The sequence below is a fragment of the Coregonus lavaretus genome (genome assembly GCF_964263955.1).
Source record: "Coregonus lavaretus genome assembly, chromosome: 11".
In the NCBI taxonomy this organism is placed as follows: Eukaryota; Metazoa; Chordata; class Actinopteri; order Salmoniformes; family Salmonidae; genus Coregonus; species Coregonus lavaretus.
In genome coordinates, this window is record NC_139998.1 from 11,604,882 (window position 1) to 11,625,357 (window position 20,476).

The 20,476-nt window shown below is 41.2% G+C and overlaps 1 protein-coding gene across 1 annotated transcript; it reads left to right on the plus strand.

Moving 5' to 3' along the window:
- Positions 1-248: 248 nt before the first annotated feature.
- On the plus strand, positions 249-20,361 carry LOC311137061 (TBC1 domain family member 15-like). Its single transcript, XM_084171383.1, has 17 exons — positions 249-354; positions 1,154-1,249; positions 1,345-1,419; positions 1,827-1,983; positions 2,294-2,501; positions 3,872-3,974; positions 4,129-4,338; positions 6,724-6,852; positions 7,111-7,214; positions 7,432-7,526; positions 14,965-15,081; positions 15,315-15,415; positions 15,578-15,677; positions 18,391-18,488; positions 18,691-18,807; positions 18,940-19,026; positions 19,168-20,361. The coding sequence occupies exons 1-17, from the start codon at positions 331-333 to the stop codon at positions 19,369-19,371; spliced, it is 2,025 nt and encodes a 674-aa protein (XP_084027509.1). The 5' UTR covers positions 249-330; the 3' UTR covers positions 19,372-20,361.
- The last annotated feature ends 115 nt before the right edge of the window (positions 20,362-20,476 follow it).

Consider the following 20,476-nt stretch of genomic DNA (forward strand, 5'->3'; position numbering starts at 1 on the left):
TCTAATACCAACTACTTGGCTGACTAGGACAATGTTGTTTGAGAACCAATTATGGTAATTACGGTATCGACCCATTATTCCATATAAAACATTTATGAGGTGAAAAGTTGTGTTTGTACAGCAAAGCCCAGCACATTAAAAGCCTGCTTGTGAAAAGCCGCCGCTGTCACAGGACCCCCATTCTCCAGTTACCCATCAGGCGGTAACGCCTGAGCTAACTAACTGCGCCTGCGTTGCCCGGAAATGCGGAAGATGAGTTGTCACTGTTGTTGAAGCTGTCAGGCACGTGAGCTGAACTGTGCTACGTCGTCGTGAGTGCTAGCAGGCGATATGGCGGCTGATACTCCTCCCAAGGTACTGAAAATGCACAACTTTTGGAATATCGTTTTTGCGCCTTTACTGTCAGCTTTTTCATATTTAGATGTATCCATCACTAAATGTGGGTGAAGGAGATTATGTTGATACAGACGCTTGATCAGACCCACTTTGTGGTGGTGTCCATCAGCTGTTTTTCTTGCTAAACTAGCTAGCTAGCTAGCTAGCTATCTTACAGCCCACAACAATGCCACGAAAGCATATAAGTAGATCTCGGTAGTTGAATTTCATGACGCTGTGTGTGTTGTAAATAGCTACGTTACCTGATACTATCAGTTTCCTCTTGCTGGTTGTAAAAAAACAACCATGCGTCGGCCAAGTGACTGCTCGGTTAGCATCTAACGTTAGCTCCTTGCAGGTCTAGGTGCTAACTAGCTAGGTCACCGGCTTGTTGACCTTAGTTCAATTCTCTGGATTCCCTAGCTAGCTAGCTTACTATCTACCCTCCCACTAAAATGACTGCTTTACTTGTCTGTTCTTTCAGATAGGCTCTCCTGACAGATACTATTTAACTAACGGTAACCAATGAACTCGGTGTAGTTTGTGGTGGTGTTTTCAATCAGGATGCTTCAGTGGACATCCTTTTCATAACAACTTTTTGTCTTTAGTGGTGTCTTTTAGTTTTTTGCCAGTGCTCTTGGATTTAACGTTACTATACTGCTAAATACTGTTGTTGGCTAATAGGCTAGTGTATTGAGAAAATATAATGTAGAATGTAAAATAAATTCACCCATTGTTACCATAGCAAATTTTCCTGCTGTAATGTATTTTTCTTCAGGTGTTATTTGAACATGAAGGTGTTTTCATACACTCAAATGAAGACAGTGAAGAGCAAGATCTACTTGTTTCTGGGTTCCTACGGCTCATTGATAAGGTTGATATCAGTTCCTGAGTTGTTGTTGATTGCTTTTCAATTATTGAATTCCAGGGACTTGTATTTATGCTTATTGTGTTTTTAATGATTACCAGGATGGTGAAACTATCGTGGAATACAAACCCTTGGAGGACACTGTTGATCCATCTAACATGCTGTGTGCTGGCAAGGTTTGACATTTCTTTTGGAATGTTTAATTCACCAAAATGCCAACCAATTGTTCAGCACCTTTGTGCAGTGATCGCCATGTAAATTGGAAGGAAAACTGATAATGCATTCAAGATCACAAGTATTAAGGGTATTATCTGACAGAGCTTTACTGAAGATTTGTGTGTATTTGTCAAAATGGTAAACAATGGCTGATGGGGATAGTCTCCACAAACAGCTGCCTTCCAATAACTATTCCATGAACCAACATTCCATAAACATTCTTCATGATTCAGCAAATTCGAGAATTCCAACATTTAGCAACACCTTTCACACATCTGTTTTAAGATTTTAGAATTTGAATGATGATGATGGGTAAAGATCTGACTCATCATGTTATTTACGAGGTGAATCCATTCCATTCCCCCAGGATTCCAGCTCAGTGATGGAGTGGGCCCAGTGTCCCGGGGAGGAGAGGTCGACTCCTCAGCAAGCTGTGGTGGTGGAGCAGCAGAGCTACGAGACTGAGTGGGACATGATCAATGCAGTCTCCTTTCCCAAGAGGAAACCCTGCTGCAACGGAGAGGGTGGGTGGACAATTGGGTGCATTCGTTGTAGCTCACCCGGTGCTGGGTGAGACCAATAGAATGCCTCCTACATGTAACATGAGCTTTGTTCAGATGGGTTCACTCAACACATGAGTTCACTTACAGCAGAAGTTGACTAAGTTGTGGGATTGATATGATATGAAAGAATGAGAATCTCTTGCCAAGGTTTGGGCTTTCCTTTGTCAATCTCCACTATGGTTTATTAAGGACTGAACATAGTTTGAATTGCATGTTGATTCACCAGTTGAGGTCAGAATGAAACTGGATTAATTTCTTTGCTTTCTTCCAGGTGCATTGAACAACACACATGAGAAAAGCAAGTGGGCTTTCACCTTCAGTGTGTGGGACCTGAGGTCTATCACAGTGAAGGAGGAGGGCTGGTCCCGCCTGGTGTTCAGACTGAAGGAGCCCCCCACCTCCCTGCCAGCCCTCCACTTCCACCAAGGGGGTAGTGAAGGCTTCCTGGACTGCCTGAGGAGATACGCCTTGATCACTGAGTGAGTGCTTCAGCGTTCTGGTCAGCTAAACTAGTCCAACTGGTTCTGAAAAATAAGTAGTTATTTGACGATTGATCAATCAATCTAATTGATTTATAAAGCCTTTTTTACATCTGCAGTTGTCACAAAGTACTTTACAGTAGAAACCAAAGAGCCAGCAGAAGTGGTCAGGAAAAAGTCCCCAGTAAAAAACCTAGAGAGGAACCAGGATCAGACATTAATATATTCTGATTCCATTCGTTACCATGGTTATTGCAGATTACATTTTGTTTTTAAGTGGAATCGTGGACGCTAAACGACCTCTGACGATGTTATGTAGGCCAGGTGATGTGACTGTAGTGGGCGCAGTGTGGTGAATCACCAGCAGAGGGATCCTCTGAGCCCATTTGAATCACAGGATTATTATGTTGTTGATTACTACTGTATGTTCTTCCAAAAGCCAGTGAATGGTGCGACAGTGGACAAAGACTCAATATAAAGACACTGTATGAGTGTGTACAGGGCTTGACATGAACTTTTTTTAGCCACTTGTTTTTTTTTACTTGTCCGAAAGCTCAAGTCACTTGTCCAAAAATCTAAAAAGGTCTAACACCATTTTTACATCATTGTATGATGCAAGGAACCACTTTACGAAATAAAATGCATTACTATCTTTTTTTTTACTATAGAGAATCAGACAAAAAATGTGGCTACACTCTGCCCATTGGCTTCTTTGCCTATTCAAGCCTTTCTCAAAATAAAACATTGCTCCTTTTAAGGCTTTCGTGGAGGAAGGGTGGTCCACCTTTAGTAGCCTATAAAATATATTGCAACATTACAATTACAACCAAAAACTTTTTGTCTTTATAAAATATTTCCCTCCAGGGCTCGAAATTAAGGGCATCCCGTCGTATAAAAAAATATATGCCTAAAACAGGTCTGGGACAAATGGAAATGTGGCACTGACTCGCCCATGGATTGATGTTTCAGCATTGTCTCACAGAAGAGTTTGGCGTTCGACCTGCCACGTGTGACATGCACCCGCAGTTACAAGCCTGCTAGAGTTAGCAGCAGACGGATATTGTCTGAGCAATATCCACCGTCATAGTACGGATGAAGCCTGACCTGGAATGTGAAGCTAACTGAAGCTGGCTAGATTTATAAAAGCCTGAGTAGATCTTGCATGCTTCGTTGTATGCCACTCTGGGGTTAATTGGTAGATAGCATTCCTTAAAACTACCCGTCTTCTATGTTTTGGCTCAATAGAGGGGGTTTTCACCACCTGAAACACTGCTGGCTTTTTCATGGGGTTTCTTATCTATATGCTAATGCTAGTGATTTTCATAAGGTCTATAGCAAACGCTTGGTTTTATTTCCTCGTATGTTTTCAGGGCCCCGGATGATGAAACCTGCCTGCTGGTCAGCACTCCCAACAGAGCTCTCTCTCAGTCCTTCGAGAACCTTCTGGATGACAACAACTACGGCCTTGTTACTGTAAGAGGCTACTATTGTCATGCAAATAGTTGTCATAGTGATACATATGGCACTTACCTAGCCTGGTTAACCAGACTGACCGCAGTGCTTACCATGATGTGAAACTATGGTGAGCGTAGTGGTCAGTCATGATAAGACATGTTTTCCCTTACAGAAGCTGAAGAATGATCCGTACACGACGACCCTGGGGGGCTTCTCCAAGGTCACCAACTACATCTTCGATGCGTTCCGTGGCCCAGAGCTGGAACAGCAGCAGCGCCCCCCGGAGGAGGTGGCTGACCTGGACATCCTTGGACTGGGAGAGGTCATCCCTGGCCTGGAGATCAACCAGCAGGAGGAGCCGGGCTTCGAGGTCATCACCAGGGTGAGTGGATGGAGAGTGTGACATAGGAGCACCTCGGCCGTGACCCCTGGCACCCCAAGATGCTGTGGGGATCTGAAAGGGAAGAAACAGGCCAACCGTCCTACTTGGAGAGCTACTGAGTGTTCAGGCTTGTTCCAGATGTAGTACAGTAGGGCTGTTGTTGTGAGGTGTGTTAGAGTAGGCTGGGACACATTACATTTTTAACTGCCCTTTTCTGATAAAAACGAGTTCATTGCATCCGCCATGGAGCCCAGTTTCATAATATTACCATATGTCCCAGCTGCTTGCCGTAGTTTTGAAGTAATCGCCTATTAGTTCTATTGAGCACCGTGGCACCAACTCGCCTTCCTAACATTCTATTCCCAGCCCATTGTTCTGCGTCACAATGCCAGCTTCGCTATTGTTAGCAATGAGACCTGCCCGCGTTAACCTTGAAGGCTTACCTCAGGTAACTTGTTATTAACAAGGTTACGGGTACTTGGTGAGCGATCTCACTGTTCGCCTTGGTACACGTTGTGGTGACCCACAGTGCTAGAGATGGCTGGCGCATAGCCATCAAAATCTGTTTGATTGTAAGCATGGAATTGAGCGAATGCTGTGCTGGTTCACTGAGTTGCAAACCAAATGGATAGGTCTAGCTCATTGATTTGTAGATCTGATGCAGTTGCTACCTCAGATTATGAGCCTAGCAAGTGTTGCGAATGAGGTTTGTAGTACCCGCAGAAGGCCACAGGGAGAAGCAGGAGAGCTATAAACCCATACTGTTTTTGCCTTAAAAACCCTAACCCTAGGTATAACCTGATTTAGCCTTAACCCTAACCCTGAACGGATAGTAACCCTAGCCACAACCCTAATTCTAGGGTAGGGTAGCCTAGAAAACTTTAGTGAAGACATCAAAACTATGAAATAACACATATGGAATCATGTAGTAACCAAAAAATAAGACCAATCCATATTATGGCAAGAACAGCTCAAATAAGCAAAGAGAAATGACAGTCCATCATTACTTTAAGACATGAAGGTCAGTCTTACTCTACAATGTAGAAAATAGTAAAAATAAAGAAAAACCTTGAATGAGTAGATGTGTCCAACCTTTTGACTGGTAGTGTACATGCATACAGAAAGTATTCAGACCCCTTTTCATTTTCCACATATTGTTATGTTACAGCCTTATTCTAAAATTGATTAAATAGTCCCCCCCCCCCCCTCATAAATCTACACACAATACCCCATAATGACAAAGCAAAAACAGGTTTTTAGACATTTTTACAAATTTATAAGAACAAAAAAACTGATTTTGGGGAGTTTCTCTCATTCTTCTCTGCAGATCCTCTCAAGCTCTGTCAGGTTGGATGGGGAGTGTCGCTGCACAGCTATTTTCAGGTCTCTCCAGAGATGTTCGATCAGGTTCAAGTCCAGGCTCATTATGGGGTATTGTGTGTAGTTTGAGGGAAAAAAATACAATTTAATCAATTTTAGAATAAGGCGTAACAAAATGTGGAAAAAGTCAAAGGGTCTGAATACTTTCCGAATGCACTGTATGTCTATATATTTAGATTTATTTTCAAGTCAGACATTGTTTTAATCAGGAGAATCTCCTCTTTGTAATGATGTAAGGCTGGGCAGCGTACTCCGTTGTCATCAAAAGCTAGCATTTAAAATGTCAAAAAGTACACATTACTGTTGCAACTAACTCTAAAGGCTGCACCATTGTTTCCCTATGGGAAAATTCTACACGGACATGTCTGTCTATTTCAAATTATTTAAGGCTGGGCAGCGTACTCATCAAACGCTAGCCTCAAAATACTTTTTGCTTTTTGAACTTTGAGCTCCCCCTATTGTATCTCACAATGGTTATATTTACAATCTTTTCAAGTCTGACACCATTTTAATCAGGATAATCTCCTTTTTCTAATGACATAAGGTTGGGCAGAAGTGTTTACTTTCTACATGACTTGTTATTTTTCAGTTTCGTCCTAAAAACAGATTGTAGTGGTAAAATAAAAGGGTAGAAATGTTTTGGCGTCACTCCAGTCAGAAGGGGCTCAGCGGCGTTTCGTTTCAATTAGTTTGCGATGGCCTCGCGCTAGTGTTCCAGCTCAGCCAATGTTCTTTGGCCGTTTTTCAGCCTTGAATTTTGACTCATTCTATTGTCCAGCCTAGTTAGAGCAGAGTTGAATCAAAAGTCTGGACACCCAGTAACTCTTCAGGAGGAGGCTTGGCCAACCCTGGTCTAGTGCCTATGAATGGTTTCTCCGACCGTAGGTGTCGGTTTCTCTGACAGTGGTATCGGTTCTGTCTGTCTTCAGCTGGAGTTTGTCTTTTAACATGCTTACAGAGCAGAAGAGTGCATGGTCTTATTGGTTAGTGATTTGTTTGTCTCAGATCGACCTGGGAGCCAGGCCAGAGGTAACGAGGAGGCAGCCACTGTCTGCAGAGGACTGGGCTGAGAACCAGGAGAAGGAAGGAAGGATGAAAAATGTCCCTCGCCTTAAGAAAATCATATTCAAAGGGGTATGTTGAATTTATGGGGTTAAAGCACCTTCTCCAGTGAAACTCTCTGGGCTGGTTTCCCAGACACAGATTAAGCCTAGTCCTGGACCAAAATTACCTTTCAATGGAGCATCTCTATTGAACTGACATGCTTTTTAGTCCCGGACTTTATATAATCTGTGTCTCGGGAAACTGGCTCTCTGTGTATATTCGTTTGTAGTAACTATAAATTCTGGGTTTGTCCGTAAAGTTCCTCTAAATAATGTCTTGATCCTGCAGGGTTTGTGCCATGCGGTGAGGAAAGAGGCCTGGAAGTTTCTGCTGGGGTATTTCCCCTGGGACAGCACCTACGAGGAGAGGAAAGGCCTACAGAGGAGGAAAACGTATGTGTGCTTCAACAAGACAGACATTATATTTGAAGCAGCCATGTTTTTATAACAAATGTATTATCACTAATCAAAGTGGCCAACGTGGTCTTACAATGAAGGTCAGCCTTTTTTGACATTTGCCTTTGTTAACCAGCAGAGCCATAGGCTAATATAAGATGAGTAAACTGTCCTTCTGAGGTGTTTTCTTTTTGTTTTCTCCCTGGTGAATAAGGGATGAGTACTTCAGGATGAAGCTCCAGTGGAAGTCGGTGAGTGAGGAGCAGGAGAGGAGGAACTCCAGGTTAAGAGACTTCAGGAGCCTGATAGGTAAATGTCGATCCCATTCACCCTGTTGTCTTATCAGGCTGTTCCAGCCAGAGACAACAGTACAGACATTACCAATTTGGTCGCACTTGACTAAACATGTTGCTGTGCGACTAGTACTTTTATTTTGGGAGCACCATGCGTCAACCAAAAAAATCCTATAAAGAAAACTTGATGCATAACAATATTTCACCACAACTCTCTTCTCTTCACTGCTCAAACAAGACAGGCTGATACATTGTTTACAAATCATAACCAATCATAATGCTACAAATTCTTAAATGTAGCTAATTAAACCAATCACACACCAGGCACAACCAATCCCTTTTTGCGCAAACTTTCCCTCCAGAACTGTGCAGCCCCTGTTTGGCAGCTCTGTAATGGCATTAGCTAGCAAGATAAACAACTAAAATGAAACGCGGTGGAATTTAAGCTTTCTCTAACAAAAAACGAATTATGAAAATTACCAACGGGAAGAAGATGATGCTAACGATCGACCTCGTCTGAAAAAGATCTACACTGAACAAAAATATAAACGCAACAATTTCAAAGAGTTACAGTTCATATAAGGAAATCAGTCAATTTAAATAAATGAGGCCCTAATCTATGGATCTCACATGACTGGGAATACAGATATGCATCTGTTGGTCACAGATACCTTAAAAAAAAAAAAAAGTAGGGGCGTGGATCAGAAAACCAGTCAATATCTGGTGTGACCACCATTTGCCTCATGCAGCGCGACACATCTCCTTCGCATAGAGTTGATCAGGCTGTTGATTGTGGAATGTTGTCCCACTCCTATTCAATGGCTGTGCAAAAATGCTTGATATTGTAGGGAACTGGAACACCCTGTCGTACACGTCGATCCAGAGCATCCCAAACGTGCTCAAAGGGTAACATGTCTGGTGAGTATGCAGGCCATGGAAGAACTGGGACATTTTCAGCTTCCAGGAATTGTGTACAGATCCTTACGACATGGGGCCGTGCATTATCATGCTAAAACATGAGTTGATGGCGGCAGATGAATGGCACTATAATGAGCCTCAGGATCTCGTCACGGTATCTCTGTGCATTAAAATTGCCATTGATAAAATGCAGTTGTGTTCATTGTCCGTAGCTTATGCCTGTCCATACCATAACCCCACCGCCACCATGAGGCATTCTGTTTACAACTTTGACATCAGCAAACCGCTCGCCCACACAACGCCATACAAGCTGTCTGCCATCTGCCCGGTACAGTTGAAACCAGGATTAATCCGTGAAGAGCACACTTCTCCACTGTGCAAGTGGCCATCGAAGGTGAGCATTTGCCCACTGAAGTCGGTTACGACGCCAAACTGCAGTCAGGTCAAGACCCTCGTGAGGACGATGAGCACACAGATGAGCTTACCTACGACGGTTTCTGACTGTTTGTGCATAAAGTCTTCGGTTGTGCAAACCCACAGTTTCATCAGCTGTCCGGGTGGCTGGTCTCAGACTATCCCGCAGGTGAAGAAGCCGGATGTGCTGGTCCTGGGCTGGCGTGGTTACACATGGTCTGCAGTTGAGGCCGGTTGGACGTACAAATTCTGTAAAACAACATTGGAAGCAGCTTATGGTAGAGAAATGAGCATTTAAATTCTCTGTAGTCAGCATGACAATTGCACACTCCCTCAACTTGAGACATCTGTGGCATTGTGTTGTGTGACGACAACTGCACATTTTAGTGGCCTTTTATTGTCCCCAGCAGAAGGTGCACTTGTGTAATGATCATGCTGTTTAATCAGCTTCTTGATATGCCACACCTGTCAGGTGGATGGATTGTCTTGGCAAAGGAGAGATGCTCACTAACAGGGGTGTAAACACATTTATGCACAAAATTTGAGCGAAATAAGCTTTTTGTACCTTTGGAAGATTTCTGGGATATTTTATTTCAGCTCATGAAACATGGGACTAAAACTTTACATAAGTGGTCACCAACCAGCCGACTGGTTGATCTCCAAGGCATTCCTAGTCCGTCACCAAACATTTATGTAAAAAAAACAGAAAATAAAGCCTTTTTTTTATTGAATGAATTTTTTCATGATTCAGCAGCCCTAGCGCCGGGAAGGAAAAGTGTTCCCAGAACTCTGCCTACCCGGCAGACCCAGAGTGCAAATCAAGTGCACCTATAAGCCTACCGCTGGCCAATCAAGTAGCTCAGATCACCGCGTCGGCACAGTTTCCTTGAGCCATTGACTGTAAAAAGAAGCCTTGAACGCACAGCAAAGTTGATACTCTTGAGATTTCTAAACTTTTAAAACCATGACTAGACTCAATGACTACAGCAAAAAGCTGCTGTTTTTATGAGTAAGTTCATGTTTAAGTTGTTATTCAGTACTGTCAACACTTTGTTCAACACCTTTATAAGCTTTATAAGCCACCAGCACTGCAGCTGCAATGAATGAGTATAGCAAAGTGTTCCGATAAGCTTGCATTGTTATTATTAGCGGCAATATTTCACTTTCTCAGGTCATAGGAGTAGCAACATTAATTGGTGCATGAGGCAGAAATAATGCTGTGCGACTTGAGTTTCTCCATAAACTGGAAGACTGTGGCCCCTTTTCTCAGCGGAGGGAAGGAGGTCACTGCTGATCCCTCCCTCCCCTCAGACTGACCATCAGATGCAGGCCATCAGTTCAGTAAAAAAAAAATTAAAAGTAAATATTATGCTCACTTAGCTGTGCCTCACAAGTAATACAACAAAGTATCAATTACCAGTTTGATCATATACCTAAATGTTTTAAATATAATTTCAAAATGGTCGGAGAAGAACAACATTGTCAGGGCAATTCCAGCATAGCCAATATGCAGTGATAATGTATTGGGCATACAGTGGGGAGAACATGTATTTGATACACTGCCAATTTTGCAGGTTTTCCTACTTACAAAGCATGTAGAGGTCTGTAATTTTTATCATAGGTACACTTCAACTGTGAGAGACGGAATCTAAAATAAAAATCCAGAAAATCACATTGTATGATTTGTAAGTAATTAATTTGCATTTTATTGCATGACATAAGTATTTGATACATCAGAAAAGCAGAACATAATATTTGGTACAGAAACCTTTGTTTGCAATTACAGAGATCATACGTTTCCTGTAGGTCTTGACCAGGTTTGCACACACTGCAGCAGGGATTTTGGCCCACTCCTCCATACAGACCTTCCCCAGATCCTTCAGGTTTCGGGGCTGTCGCTGGGCAATACGGACTTTCAGCTCCCTCCAAAGATTTTCTATTGGGTTCAGGTCTGGAGACTGGCTAGGCCACTCCAGAACCTTGAGATGCTTCTTACGGAGCCACTCCTTAGTTGCCCTGGCTGTGTGTTTCGGGTCGTTGTCATGCTGGAAGACCCAGCCACGACCCATCTTCAATGCTCTTACTGAGGGAAGGAGGTTGTTGGCCAAGATCTCGCGATACATGGCCCCATCCATCCTCCCCTCAATACGGTGCAGTTGTCCTGTCCCCTTTGCAGAAAAGCATCCCCAAAGAATGATGTTTCCACCTCCATGCTTCACGGTTGGGATGGTGTTCTTGGGGTTGTACTCATCCTTCTTCTTCCTCCAAACACGGCGAGTGGAGTTTAGACCAAAAAGCTCTATTTTTGTCTCATCAGACCACATGACCTTCTCCCATTCCTCCTCTGGATCATCCAGATGGTAATTGGCAAACTTCAGACGGGCCTGGACATGCGCTGGCTTGAGCAGGGGGACCTTGCGTGCGCTGCAGGATTTTAATCCATGACGGTTTAGTGTGTTACTAATGGTTTTCTTTGAGACTGTGGTCCCAGCTCTCTTCAGGTCATTGACCAGGTCCTGCCGTGTAGTTCTGGGCTGATCCCTCACCTTCCTCATGATCATTGATGCCCCACGAGGTGAGATCTTGCATGGAGCCCCAGACCGAGGGTGATTGACCATCATCTTGAACTTCTTCCATGTTCTAATAATTGCGCCAACAGTTGTTGCCTTCTCACCAAGCTGCTTGCCTATTGTCCTGTAGCCCATCCCAGCCTTGTGCAGGTCTACAATTTTATCCCTGATGTCCTTACACAGCTCTCTGGTCTTGGCCATTGTGGAGAGGTTGGAGTCTGTTTGATTGCGTGTGTGGACAGGTGTCTTTTATGAAGGTAACGTGTTCAAACAGGTGCAGTTAATACAGGTAATGAGTGGAGAACAGGAGGGCTTCTTAAAGTAAAACTAACAGGTCTGTGAGAGCCGGAATTCTTACTGGTTGGTAGGTGACCAAATACTTATGTCATGCAATAAAATGCAAATTAATTACTTAAAAATCATACAATGTGATTTTCTGGATTTTTGTTATAGATTCCCTCTCTCACAGTTGAAGTGTACCTATGATAAAAAGTACAGACCTCTACATGCTTTGTAAGTAGGAAAACCTGCAAAATCGGCAGTGTATCAAATACTTGTTCTCCCCACTGTATAGCCTACTGCAAACCTTGCTACAGAACTGTTTTTAATTGGTTCATGTTGCGTAGGCTTATGCTTTTTAAGTTAAACAAATCTGAGCGGTAGATCTCTGCTTGCATTTTGACTCAAAGTGATCTTGACTCAGAAAAGGTTGATGACCACTGCTTTACATGTTGCATTTATATTATTTGTTCAGTGTACATGTTTTGAGAGGGGTTGCTTCACGAATTCAAGTGGTTAAGGAGGGACAAAACTAGCAGCACAATGTTCTGTGAGTCGAAAGTGTGGAGTAATAGCAGCAGGGAGGACTTATTTTGCAACCTAAAACACGAGTTGTTGCTAAAACAAGCCAAAAGCACATCAAGTGCCACGACAAGTGCATCAGGGCAGTGGCAGGAGCAACATCACTACGTCTACTACCAGGTTTTTACCAAATTCAGACCCATGCTACTTACCCAGAAAAATAATGGATTACAAATCAACCCGACATGGAAACAGTGTCCTGCGCAAACATTATTGGCACCATCGCAGAGACTATCCGGGAAGCGGGTTAGTGCTATCCGGAATCCTTGGAATGTCCCTACCCTTACCCTATTTATTAGCTAGATTCTCGATCAAAGAAATTGACTAGTTATTGTGAGAGGAGATTAAACATTTATTTAATTATCCAAGTATAAGTTCATAGTCAGCATGTTGCCTTGTTAAAACATTATTATTATTATTACCTACATAGTTGTATTATTATTATCTGTTAGCTGAATACAGTAATGGATAACAATTTAGTTTGCAGTTGCAATTTTAAATACAATGGTTGTTTATCACCTATATAAATGTTTGCTGTTGCACTTTTGAATACAATACATTTTCTATATTACATTTGTTTGTCCAAAACTAATCAGTTTCCTACAGTGCATTTGTAAAAGTATTCAGACCCCTTGAATTTTTCCACATTTTGTTACATTACCTTATTCTAAAATGGATTCAACTGTTTTTTTCCTCATCAATCTACACACAATACCACATAATGACAAAGCAAAAACCAGGTTTTTAGACATTTTAGCAAAGAAAAAAAAAAGGGAAATTACATTTACATAAGTATTCAGACCCTCTACTCAGAACTTTGTTGAAGCTCATTTAACAGCGATAACTGCCTCGAGTCTTCTTGGGTATGACTCTAGAAGCTTGGCACACCTGTATTTGGGGAGTTTCTCCCATTCTTCTCTGCAGATCCTCTCAAGCTCTGTCAAGTTGGCTGGGGAGCGTCGCTGCACAGTTATTTTCAGGTCTTTCCAGAGATGTTAGATCGGGTTCAAGTCTGGACTCTGTCTGGGCCACTCAAGGACATTCAGAGACTTGTACCTAAGCCACTCCTGCGTTGTCTTGGCTGTGTGCTTAGGGTCGTTGTCCAGGTTGGAAGGTGAACCTTCGACCCAGTCTGAGGTCCTGAGCGCTCTGGAGCAGGTTTTCATCAAGGGTCTCTTTGTACTTTGCTCTGTTCATCTTTCCCTCGATGCTGACTAGTCTCCCATTTCCTTCCGCTGAAAAACATTCCCACAGCATGATGCTGCCACCACAATGCTTCACCATAGGGATGGTGCCAGGTTTCCTCCAGACGTGACGCTTGGCATTCAGGCCAAAGATTTCAATCTTGGTTTCATCAGACCAGAGAATCTTGTTTCTCATGGCCTGAGAGTCCTTTAGGTGCCTTTTGGCAAACTCCAAGCGGGCTGTCAAGTGCCTTTTTACTGAGGAGTGGCTTCTGTCTGGCCACTCTAACATAAAAGCCTGATTGGTGGAGTGCTGCAGAGATGGTTGGCCTTCAGGAAGGTTCTCCCATCTACACAGAGGAACTCTGGAGCTCTGTCAGAGTGACCATCAGGTTCTTGGTCACCTCCCTGTCCAAGGCCTTTCTCCCCCGATTGCTCAGTTTGGCTGGGCTGCCAGCTCTAGGAAGAGTCTTGGTGGTTCCAATCTTCTTCCATTTAAGAATGATGGAGGCTACTGTGTTCTTGGGGACCTTCAATGCGGCATAATTTTTTTGGTACCCTTCCCCAGATCTGTGCCTCGACACAATCCTGTCTTGGAGCTCTACGGACAATTCCTTCAACCTCATGGCTTGGTTTTTGCAGTGACATGCACTGTCAACTGTGGGACCTTTATATAGACGCGTGTGTCCCTTTCCAAATCATGTCCAATCAATTGAATTTACCACAGGTGGACTCCAATCAATTTGTAGAAACATCTCAAGGATGATCAATGGAAACAGGATGCACCTGAGCTCAATTTCGAGTCTTATAGCGAAGGGGCTGAATACTTATGTAAATAAGGTATTTATGTTTTTATTTTTAATACATTTGCAAAAATGTCTACAAACCTGTTTTCGCTTTGTCATTATGGGGTATTATGTGTAGATTGATGATAATTAAAATAAAATAATAATCAATTTTAGAATAAGGCTGTAACGTAACAAAATGTGGAAAAGGGGTCTGAATACTTTCCGAATGCCCTGTATGTAAATATGTTTGCAGTTGCACTTTGAATACAATTATTAAAAGTTGTTTTATTCTAATGTCTTGCCCACTCTCTAGTGATGCGTTCTACATCATCAAGGTAACAACTGATGACAATTAAGAATGCTAGGACAGTCATTTGCAGTAAAAAACAAAAACCTTTTTTGGTGCTCCTTACTTTTTAAGTTCTAAGCACCAGTGCTACCAATGAAAAGTTAATTTAGAACCCTGATTACATGTTAATCCTGTTTTAGCAATAATGGTGGCGATTTATGTATTGCCTTTTGTCTGTTTTATCTCTTACTGAGTTAGTTTTACTGTAAAGTGTGTGTTGAATTTTAAATTCTTTAGATTAAGTTTGATTAGAGAATATTCAGCTTTGAGGAAGCATCTGTGTAATGCCTCTGTTAGCATGGTGTGTCCTTCCTGAAATAGGCTAAATATGGTTGTTTATTTATCATCTGTGAATGTCTTGTCTTCTCAGAGAAGGATGTGAACAGAACAGACCGAACCAACAGGTTCTATGAGGGCATAGACAACCCAGGCCTGGTGTTACTCCATGACATCCTGATGACGTATTGCATGTATGATTTTGATCTGGGTAAGTGATAGCATTATTGCCAAGTCGTACAGCAGAAATCATCATTTATGTCTGATTTAAAAGGTCATCTGATTGGCATAGATTCTATTGAAGTCCCTTATTGAGGATAATAAATTGTTGCAATTCACCCGTAGTAACATAGCTAATTCAGCAACCACAGCTGATAACTGCATATCAGTGGGATTTGTAATGCTCACCTTAATTAACGTTGTGGGAATTATACTCGTCTCCAGGGTATGTCCAGGGAATGAGCGACCTCCTCTCCCCGATTCTCTATGTGATGGAGAACGAGGTGGATGCCTTCTGGTGTTTTGTCTCCTTCATGGATCAAATGGTAAGAAATCTATCATTGTTTTGTCTAGTGCTGTTTTTGTGTGTGTTTTGACTTGTTTATGTTTACTTTGATATGCCTGAGTGTGCTGTTTTTATGACCTGACGTGTGTGTCCGTGCACCTGTGTCTGTCTCCGTGTGTATGTGTTGTTTGCGCGTGTGCAGCACCAGAACTTTGAGGAGCAGATGCAAGGCATGAAGACTCAACTGATCCAGCTCAGTACTCTGTTGAGGCTGCTGGACCTGTCCTTCTGGAACTACCTCGGTACCTAACAACACCTGCTCTCCCTCTAACATTCACCTCTTTATGTTCAGCTTAGAAAAGGCATACATGTTTTTTTTTTATCATTATAATTTACAAATGAAGCCGTAAAGATTGAGGTAAATCCTTAAACAGATTCTCAATCAATACAGCAGTCTTGCATATACAGTGCCTTCAGAAAGTTTTCATACCCCTTGACTTATTCCACATTTTGTTACAGCCTGAATTCTAAATTGATTATTTTTCCCTCACCCATCTAAACACAATACCCCATAATGACAAAGTAAAAATGTGTTTTTAGACATTTTTGCACATTTATTGAAAATGAAATACAGGCGGCCTCCCGAGTGGCGCAGCGGTCTAAGGCACTGCATCGCAGTGTTGTGGCGTTACTACAGCCTGGGGTTCAAAAAAACATATAATTTACATAAGTATTCACACCCCTGAGTCAATACTTTGTAGAAGCACCTTTGGCAGCGATTACAGCTGTGAGTCTTTCTGGGTAAGTCTCAAAGAGCTTTCCACACCTGGATTGTGCAACTTTTGCCCATTATTTTCAAAATTCTTCAAGCTCTGTCAAATTGGTTGTTGATCATTGCTAGACAACCATTTTCAGGTCTTGCCATAGATTTTCAAGTAGATTTAAGTAAAAACTTACTCGGCCACTCAGGAACATTCACTGTCTTCTTGGTAAGCAACTCCAATGTAGGTTTGGCCTTGTGAAAGGTTGTCCTGCTGAAAGGTGAAATGTGAATTAATCTCCCTGTGTCTGGTAGATAGCAGACTGAACCAGGTTTTCCTCTAGGATTTTGTCTGTGCTTAGCTCCCTTTCGTTTCTTTTTTATCCTGAAAAACTCCCCAGTCCTTAACAATTACAAGCATACCCATAGCATGATGCAGCCACCACTATGCTTAAAATATGGAGAGTGGTACTCAGTAATGAGTTGTATTAGATTTGCCCCAAACAGAACACTTTGCCAAATTTTTTGCAGTAGTACTTTAGTGCTTTGTTGCAAACAGGATCAGGGCCTAAAATCACCACCCACCACCTGTCAAATGCGGGTAGATTTTGGCATTGGCGGGTAAGATGTTTACTTCACTAGAGACAGGGCTCCACAGTCCGAGCATTTCACTCGCATTTGTGAATAAAAATAGTCAAGTATGATCACATTTATAATAAAATAAATGCTGCGGAAGCTGTTTTCAAAGTATTTCTGCCGTTTTTGTTTCATAGCTGGTAAAATATTAGCACAAAGTCAGAACTACAAATCCTATATAGCCTATCCCACCTCGTGCTACAACACTGCCTGGCTGGGGGCGCACGTGAAGAGCTGAGTGAAATATTCATTTTTAGAAGCGCTGCGCACAGGCATAAAATTCGGTCTAATTTACTTGAAACTAAAGTCTACTGAAGTGAGACTTTGTCCTTGTGTTTCTTGGCTATTTACATTGTTTTGGCCACAAGCTAGGTTATTTTTCAATGTTTGAGTTTCAACTGCTAGGGAAGAGAAGACAATGCTTCTACTAGTCCGACACAATCTCACAGGCACAAACATGACAAGTCATGTTACCACGGCAACATTCCGCACTTAAAGGGGCAGGTGAAGATTTGTCTCATCTGTGATATTTTGGTTAAAAGACTGGTCACAAAAATGTAATTAAACAATATACCATATTACTTCTTACTAGTAATATATTTATTGTTTTAGAAACATTACAAAGAATGCTAATCTGTTTTGTTGGTGTAATTTTAGCGGGAGAAAAATATTTTGGCTGGTAAGAATTCTGAGTTGATGGTAGAGTTTTTTTTAAATCTACCTGCCACAGTGGCTGGTGGACCAAAAAGTCAATTTTAGGCCCTGAACAGGATGCATGTTTTGGAATATTTTTATTCTGTACAGGCTTTCTTCTTTTACTCTGTCATTTAAGTTAGTGTTGTGGAGTAACTACAATGTTGTTGATCCATCCTCAGTTTTCTCCCATCACAGCCATTAAACTCTGTACCTGTTTTAAAGTCACCATGGCCTCATGGTGAAATCCCTAAGTGGTTTCCTTTCTCTCCTGCAACTGAGTTAGGAAGTACGCCTGTATCTTTGTATTGACAGGGTGAATTAATACACCATCCAAAGTATAATTAATAACTTCACCACGTTCAAAGGGATATTCAATGTCTGCTTTTCTTTTTTTTAAATGTACCCATCTAACAATAGGTGCCCTTCTTTGCGAGGCATTGGAAAACCTCCCTGGTCTTTGTGTTTGAATCTGTGTTTGAAATGCACTGCTCGACTGAGGGACCTTACAGATAATTATATGTGTGGGGTACAGAGATGAGGTAGTCATTCAGAAATCATGTTAAACATTATTATTGCACAGTGAGTCCATGCAACGTATGTGACTTGTTAAGCAAATTTGTTGAACTTATTTAGGCTTGCCATAACGAAGGAGTTGAATACTTATTGACTCAAGACATTTCAGCTTTTCATTTTTAATGAATTTGTAAAAATGTTGAAAAAATACAATTCCACTTTGACATTATGTGTAGGCCAGTGACACGAATCTCAATGTAATCCATTTTAAATTCAGGCTGTAACACAACAAAATGTGGAAAAAATCAAGGCATGTGAATACTTCCTGAAGGCACTGAAATTCAAATTCAACAACATTCATTTCATCCTTGGTTTCCTCTGATTTCTCCTCTGTGTTTTGGTTCCTCCAGAGTCGCAGGATTCAGGTTACCTGTATTTCTGTTTCCGGTGGTTACTGATCCGCTTCAAGAGGGAGCTCAGTTTTCCAGATGTTCTTCGTATGTGGGAGGTGAGTTCTGTTCTGGCCATATAACTTTGACCTATTAGCTTAAGTATCTCTTTTGTCATTTAGGGGGAAATCCATTTCAGTCTCTTGCTCTTGAGATTTGATTGATTCAAGTTGATGATTTTATTACTTTTTCTTTTTGAGTTCATGATTTATCTTTGCATTCTGATAGTTCTTCTTAATAAGACTTCCTGGTTCTGCTTAGGTCATATGGACTGGCTTGCCCTGCCAAAACTTCCATTTGCTGGTGTGCTGTGCCATCCTAGACTCAGAGAAACTGAAAATCATGGAGGAAAACTATGGCTTCAATGAGATCCTCAAGGTAACAGCAGTCATTTGCTGATTGACTGGTTTGTCAGTTGAAAAATTATATCAGACATTTTCAAGAACGGTTGTTTGGAGTGTTTTCCAAGTGAATTCGTTTTAAATGTCATTGTTTTGAATGTTAATCCAGCACATCAATGAACTCTCAATGAAACTGGACATTGAAGAAATCCTTCACAAATCAGAGGCTATTTGTATGCAGATCAGAAGTTGTAAGGTATGTTGAAAGATGTAATTTTGTACTATCAATTAAAAGTCCATAAGAGTTAATTAAAACAAACTATGCAGGTTCAGAATTACATATAGGTTACATATTGGTTGTATATAATCTACATACTCTTATTTTCTTTCCTTTCAGGATTTGCCTCATTCAATAATTGAGATCCTGGGATTCAACACAGAAAGCGAACTTCCCAGATTAGAAGGGCGGGTGTTTGGGACACCTCTTGATTCTCCTCAGTCCCCCAGACCCACACAGAGGCAGGAGGTCTTCTCTAATGGTCACAATGGACATTACAGAGAACCCCCTCATAACGGCTGCAAAGTCACTTTCATATCATAGTGAACAATATCATTCACACAGAGACTTTGCAATGTCCACATACCAGAAAGAGTATTTTGGATTCAGTTATTGGATAAGTTGATAACTGAAGCCAGCTTATCAAGGCCCTATAAGAAGAGAAAGTAATGTAAAAAGGATTTAATATTATTCAAATTTTATTATTTTTGTAATTTCTTGTATCATATTGTCTTTCATTGAAATAGTAAGTTGAATGCACCAATTTGTAAGTCGTAAGAGCGTCTGCTAAATGACTTAAATGTAAATGTAAGTAATTCTTCCTTGCTAAGTTTTTTTTGTAAAGACTGGCAAGTTGAGTTCATTTGTAAAGTAATAATATGCTGTTTTTATTTCAACTATAACCTTTTTCCTGAATCACGCACACAAGTTTTCAAATCCTAGGATTTAAATGTTGATTGATTCACGTTTGAAAAACAAACAACTACTTTTATCAAGATCTAGCCAGGTATCAATTTGGTAGTAAATGACAAAAGCACTGTAAAATGTTTTGTCACAATAAGACACTTTTCAAATTGAAAATGTGAAAAACAAAACAACTCAAGAACATCTCCCTGAATCAAAATAAAAGTATAGCCTTTAATTGTGTAATCATACTCCAGTACTAATGTGTTACTTTGGTCTGAGATTTTACATTTTCCTATTGAGGGAAGATTTCTTTTCCACACTCATTTCATATATATTTAAAACCCTGTTAGAGAAAATGTGGGCACACCTCCATCACTCATACACGGTCCTGTAAGACTTCCTTTGACCATATTTGGCAAAAAACAATGTCAATGTATTGTTTTCTCCAAAATATCAATGATATTATAATTTGGTAACTGTTTAAACCGTACTTTATTTAATACTATATTTTGCTTGTTTTCCAACATATTGAATTGAGGACTGTGTATCTGGCCCAGGAAGGAAACGATAGAGTTCCTCGGAATTCGTTCAGTTCAGGAAATAAACTCTAACTCTTCTGGTCTTGTATATGGTTTACACTGTTACATGTGTTGTCATTTCCCAACTTTCCTAGCCAAATGACTAAGAAGAGTATGTCTGTATACTACACTGTTACATGTGTTGTCATTTCCCAACTTTCCTA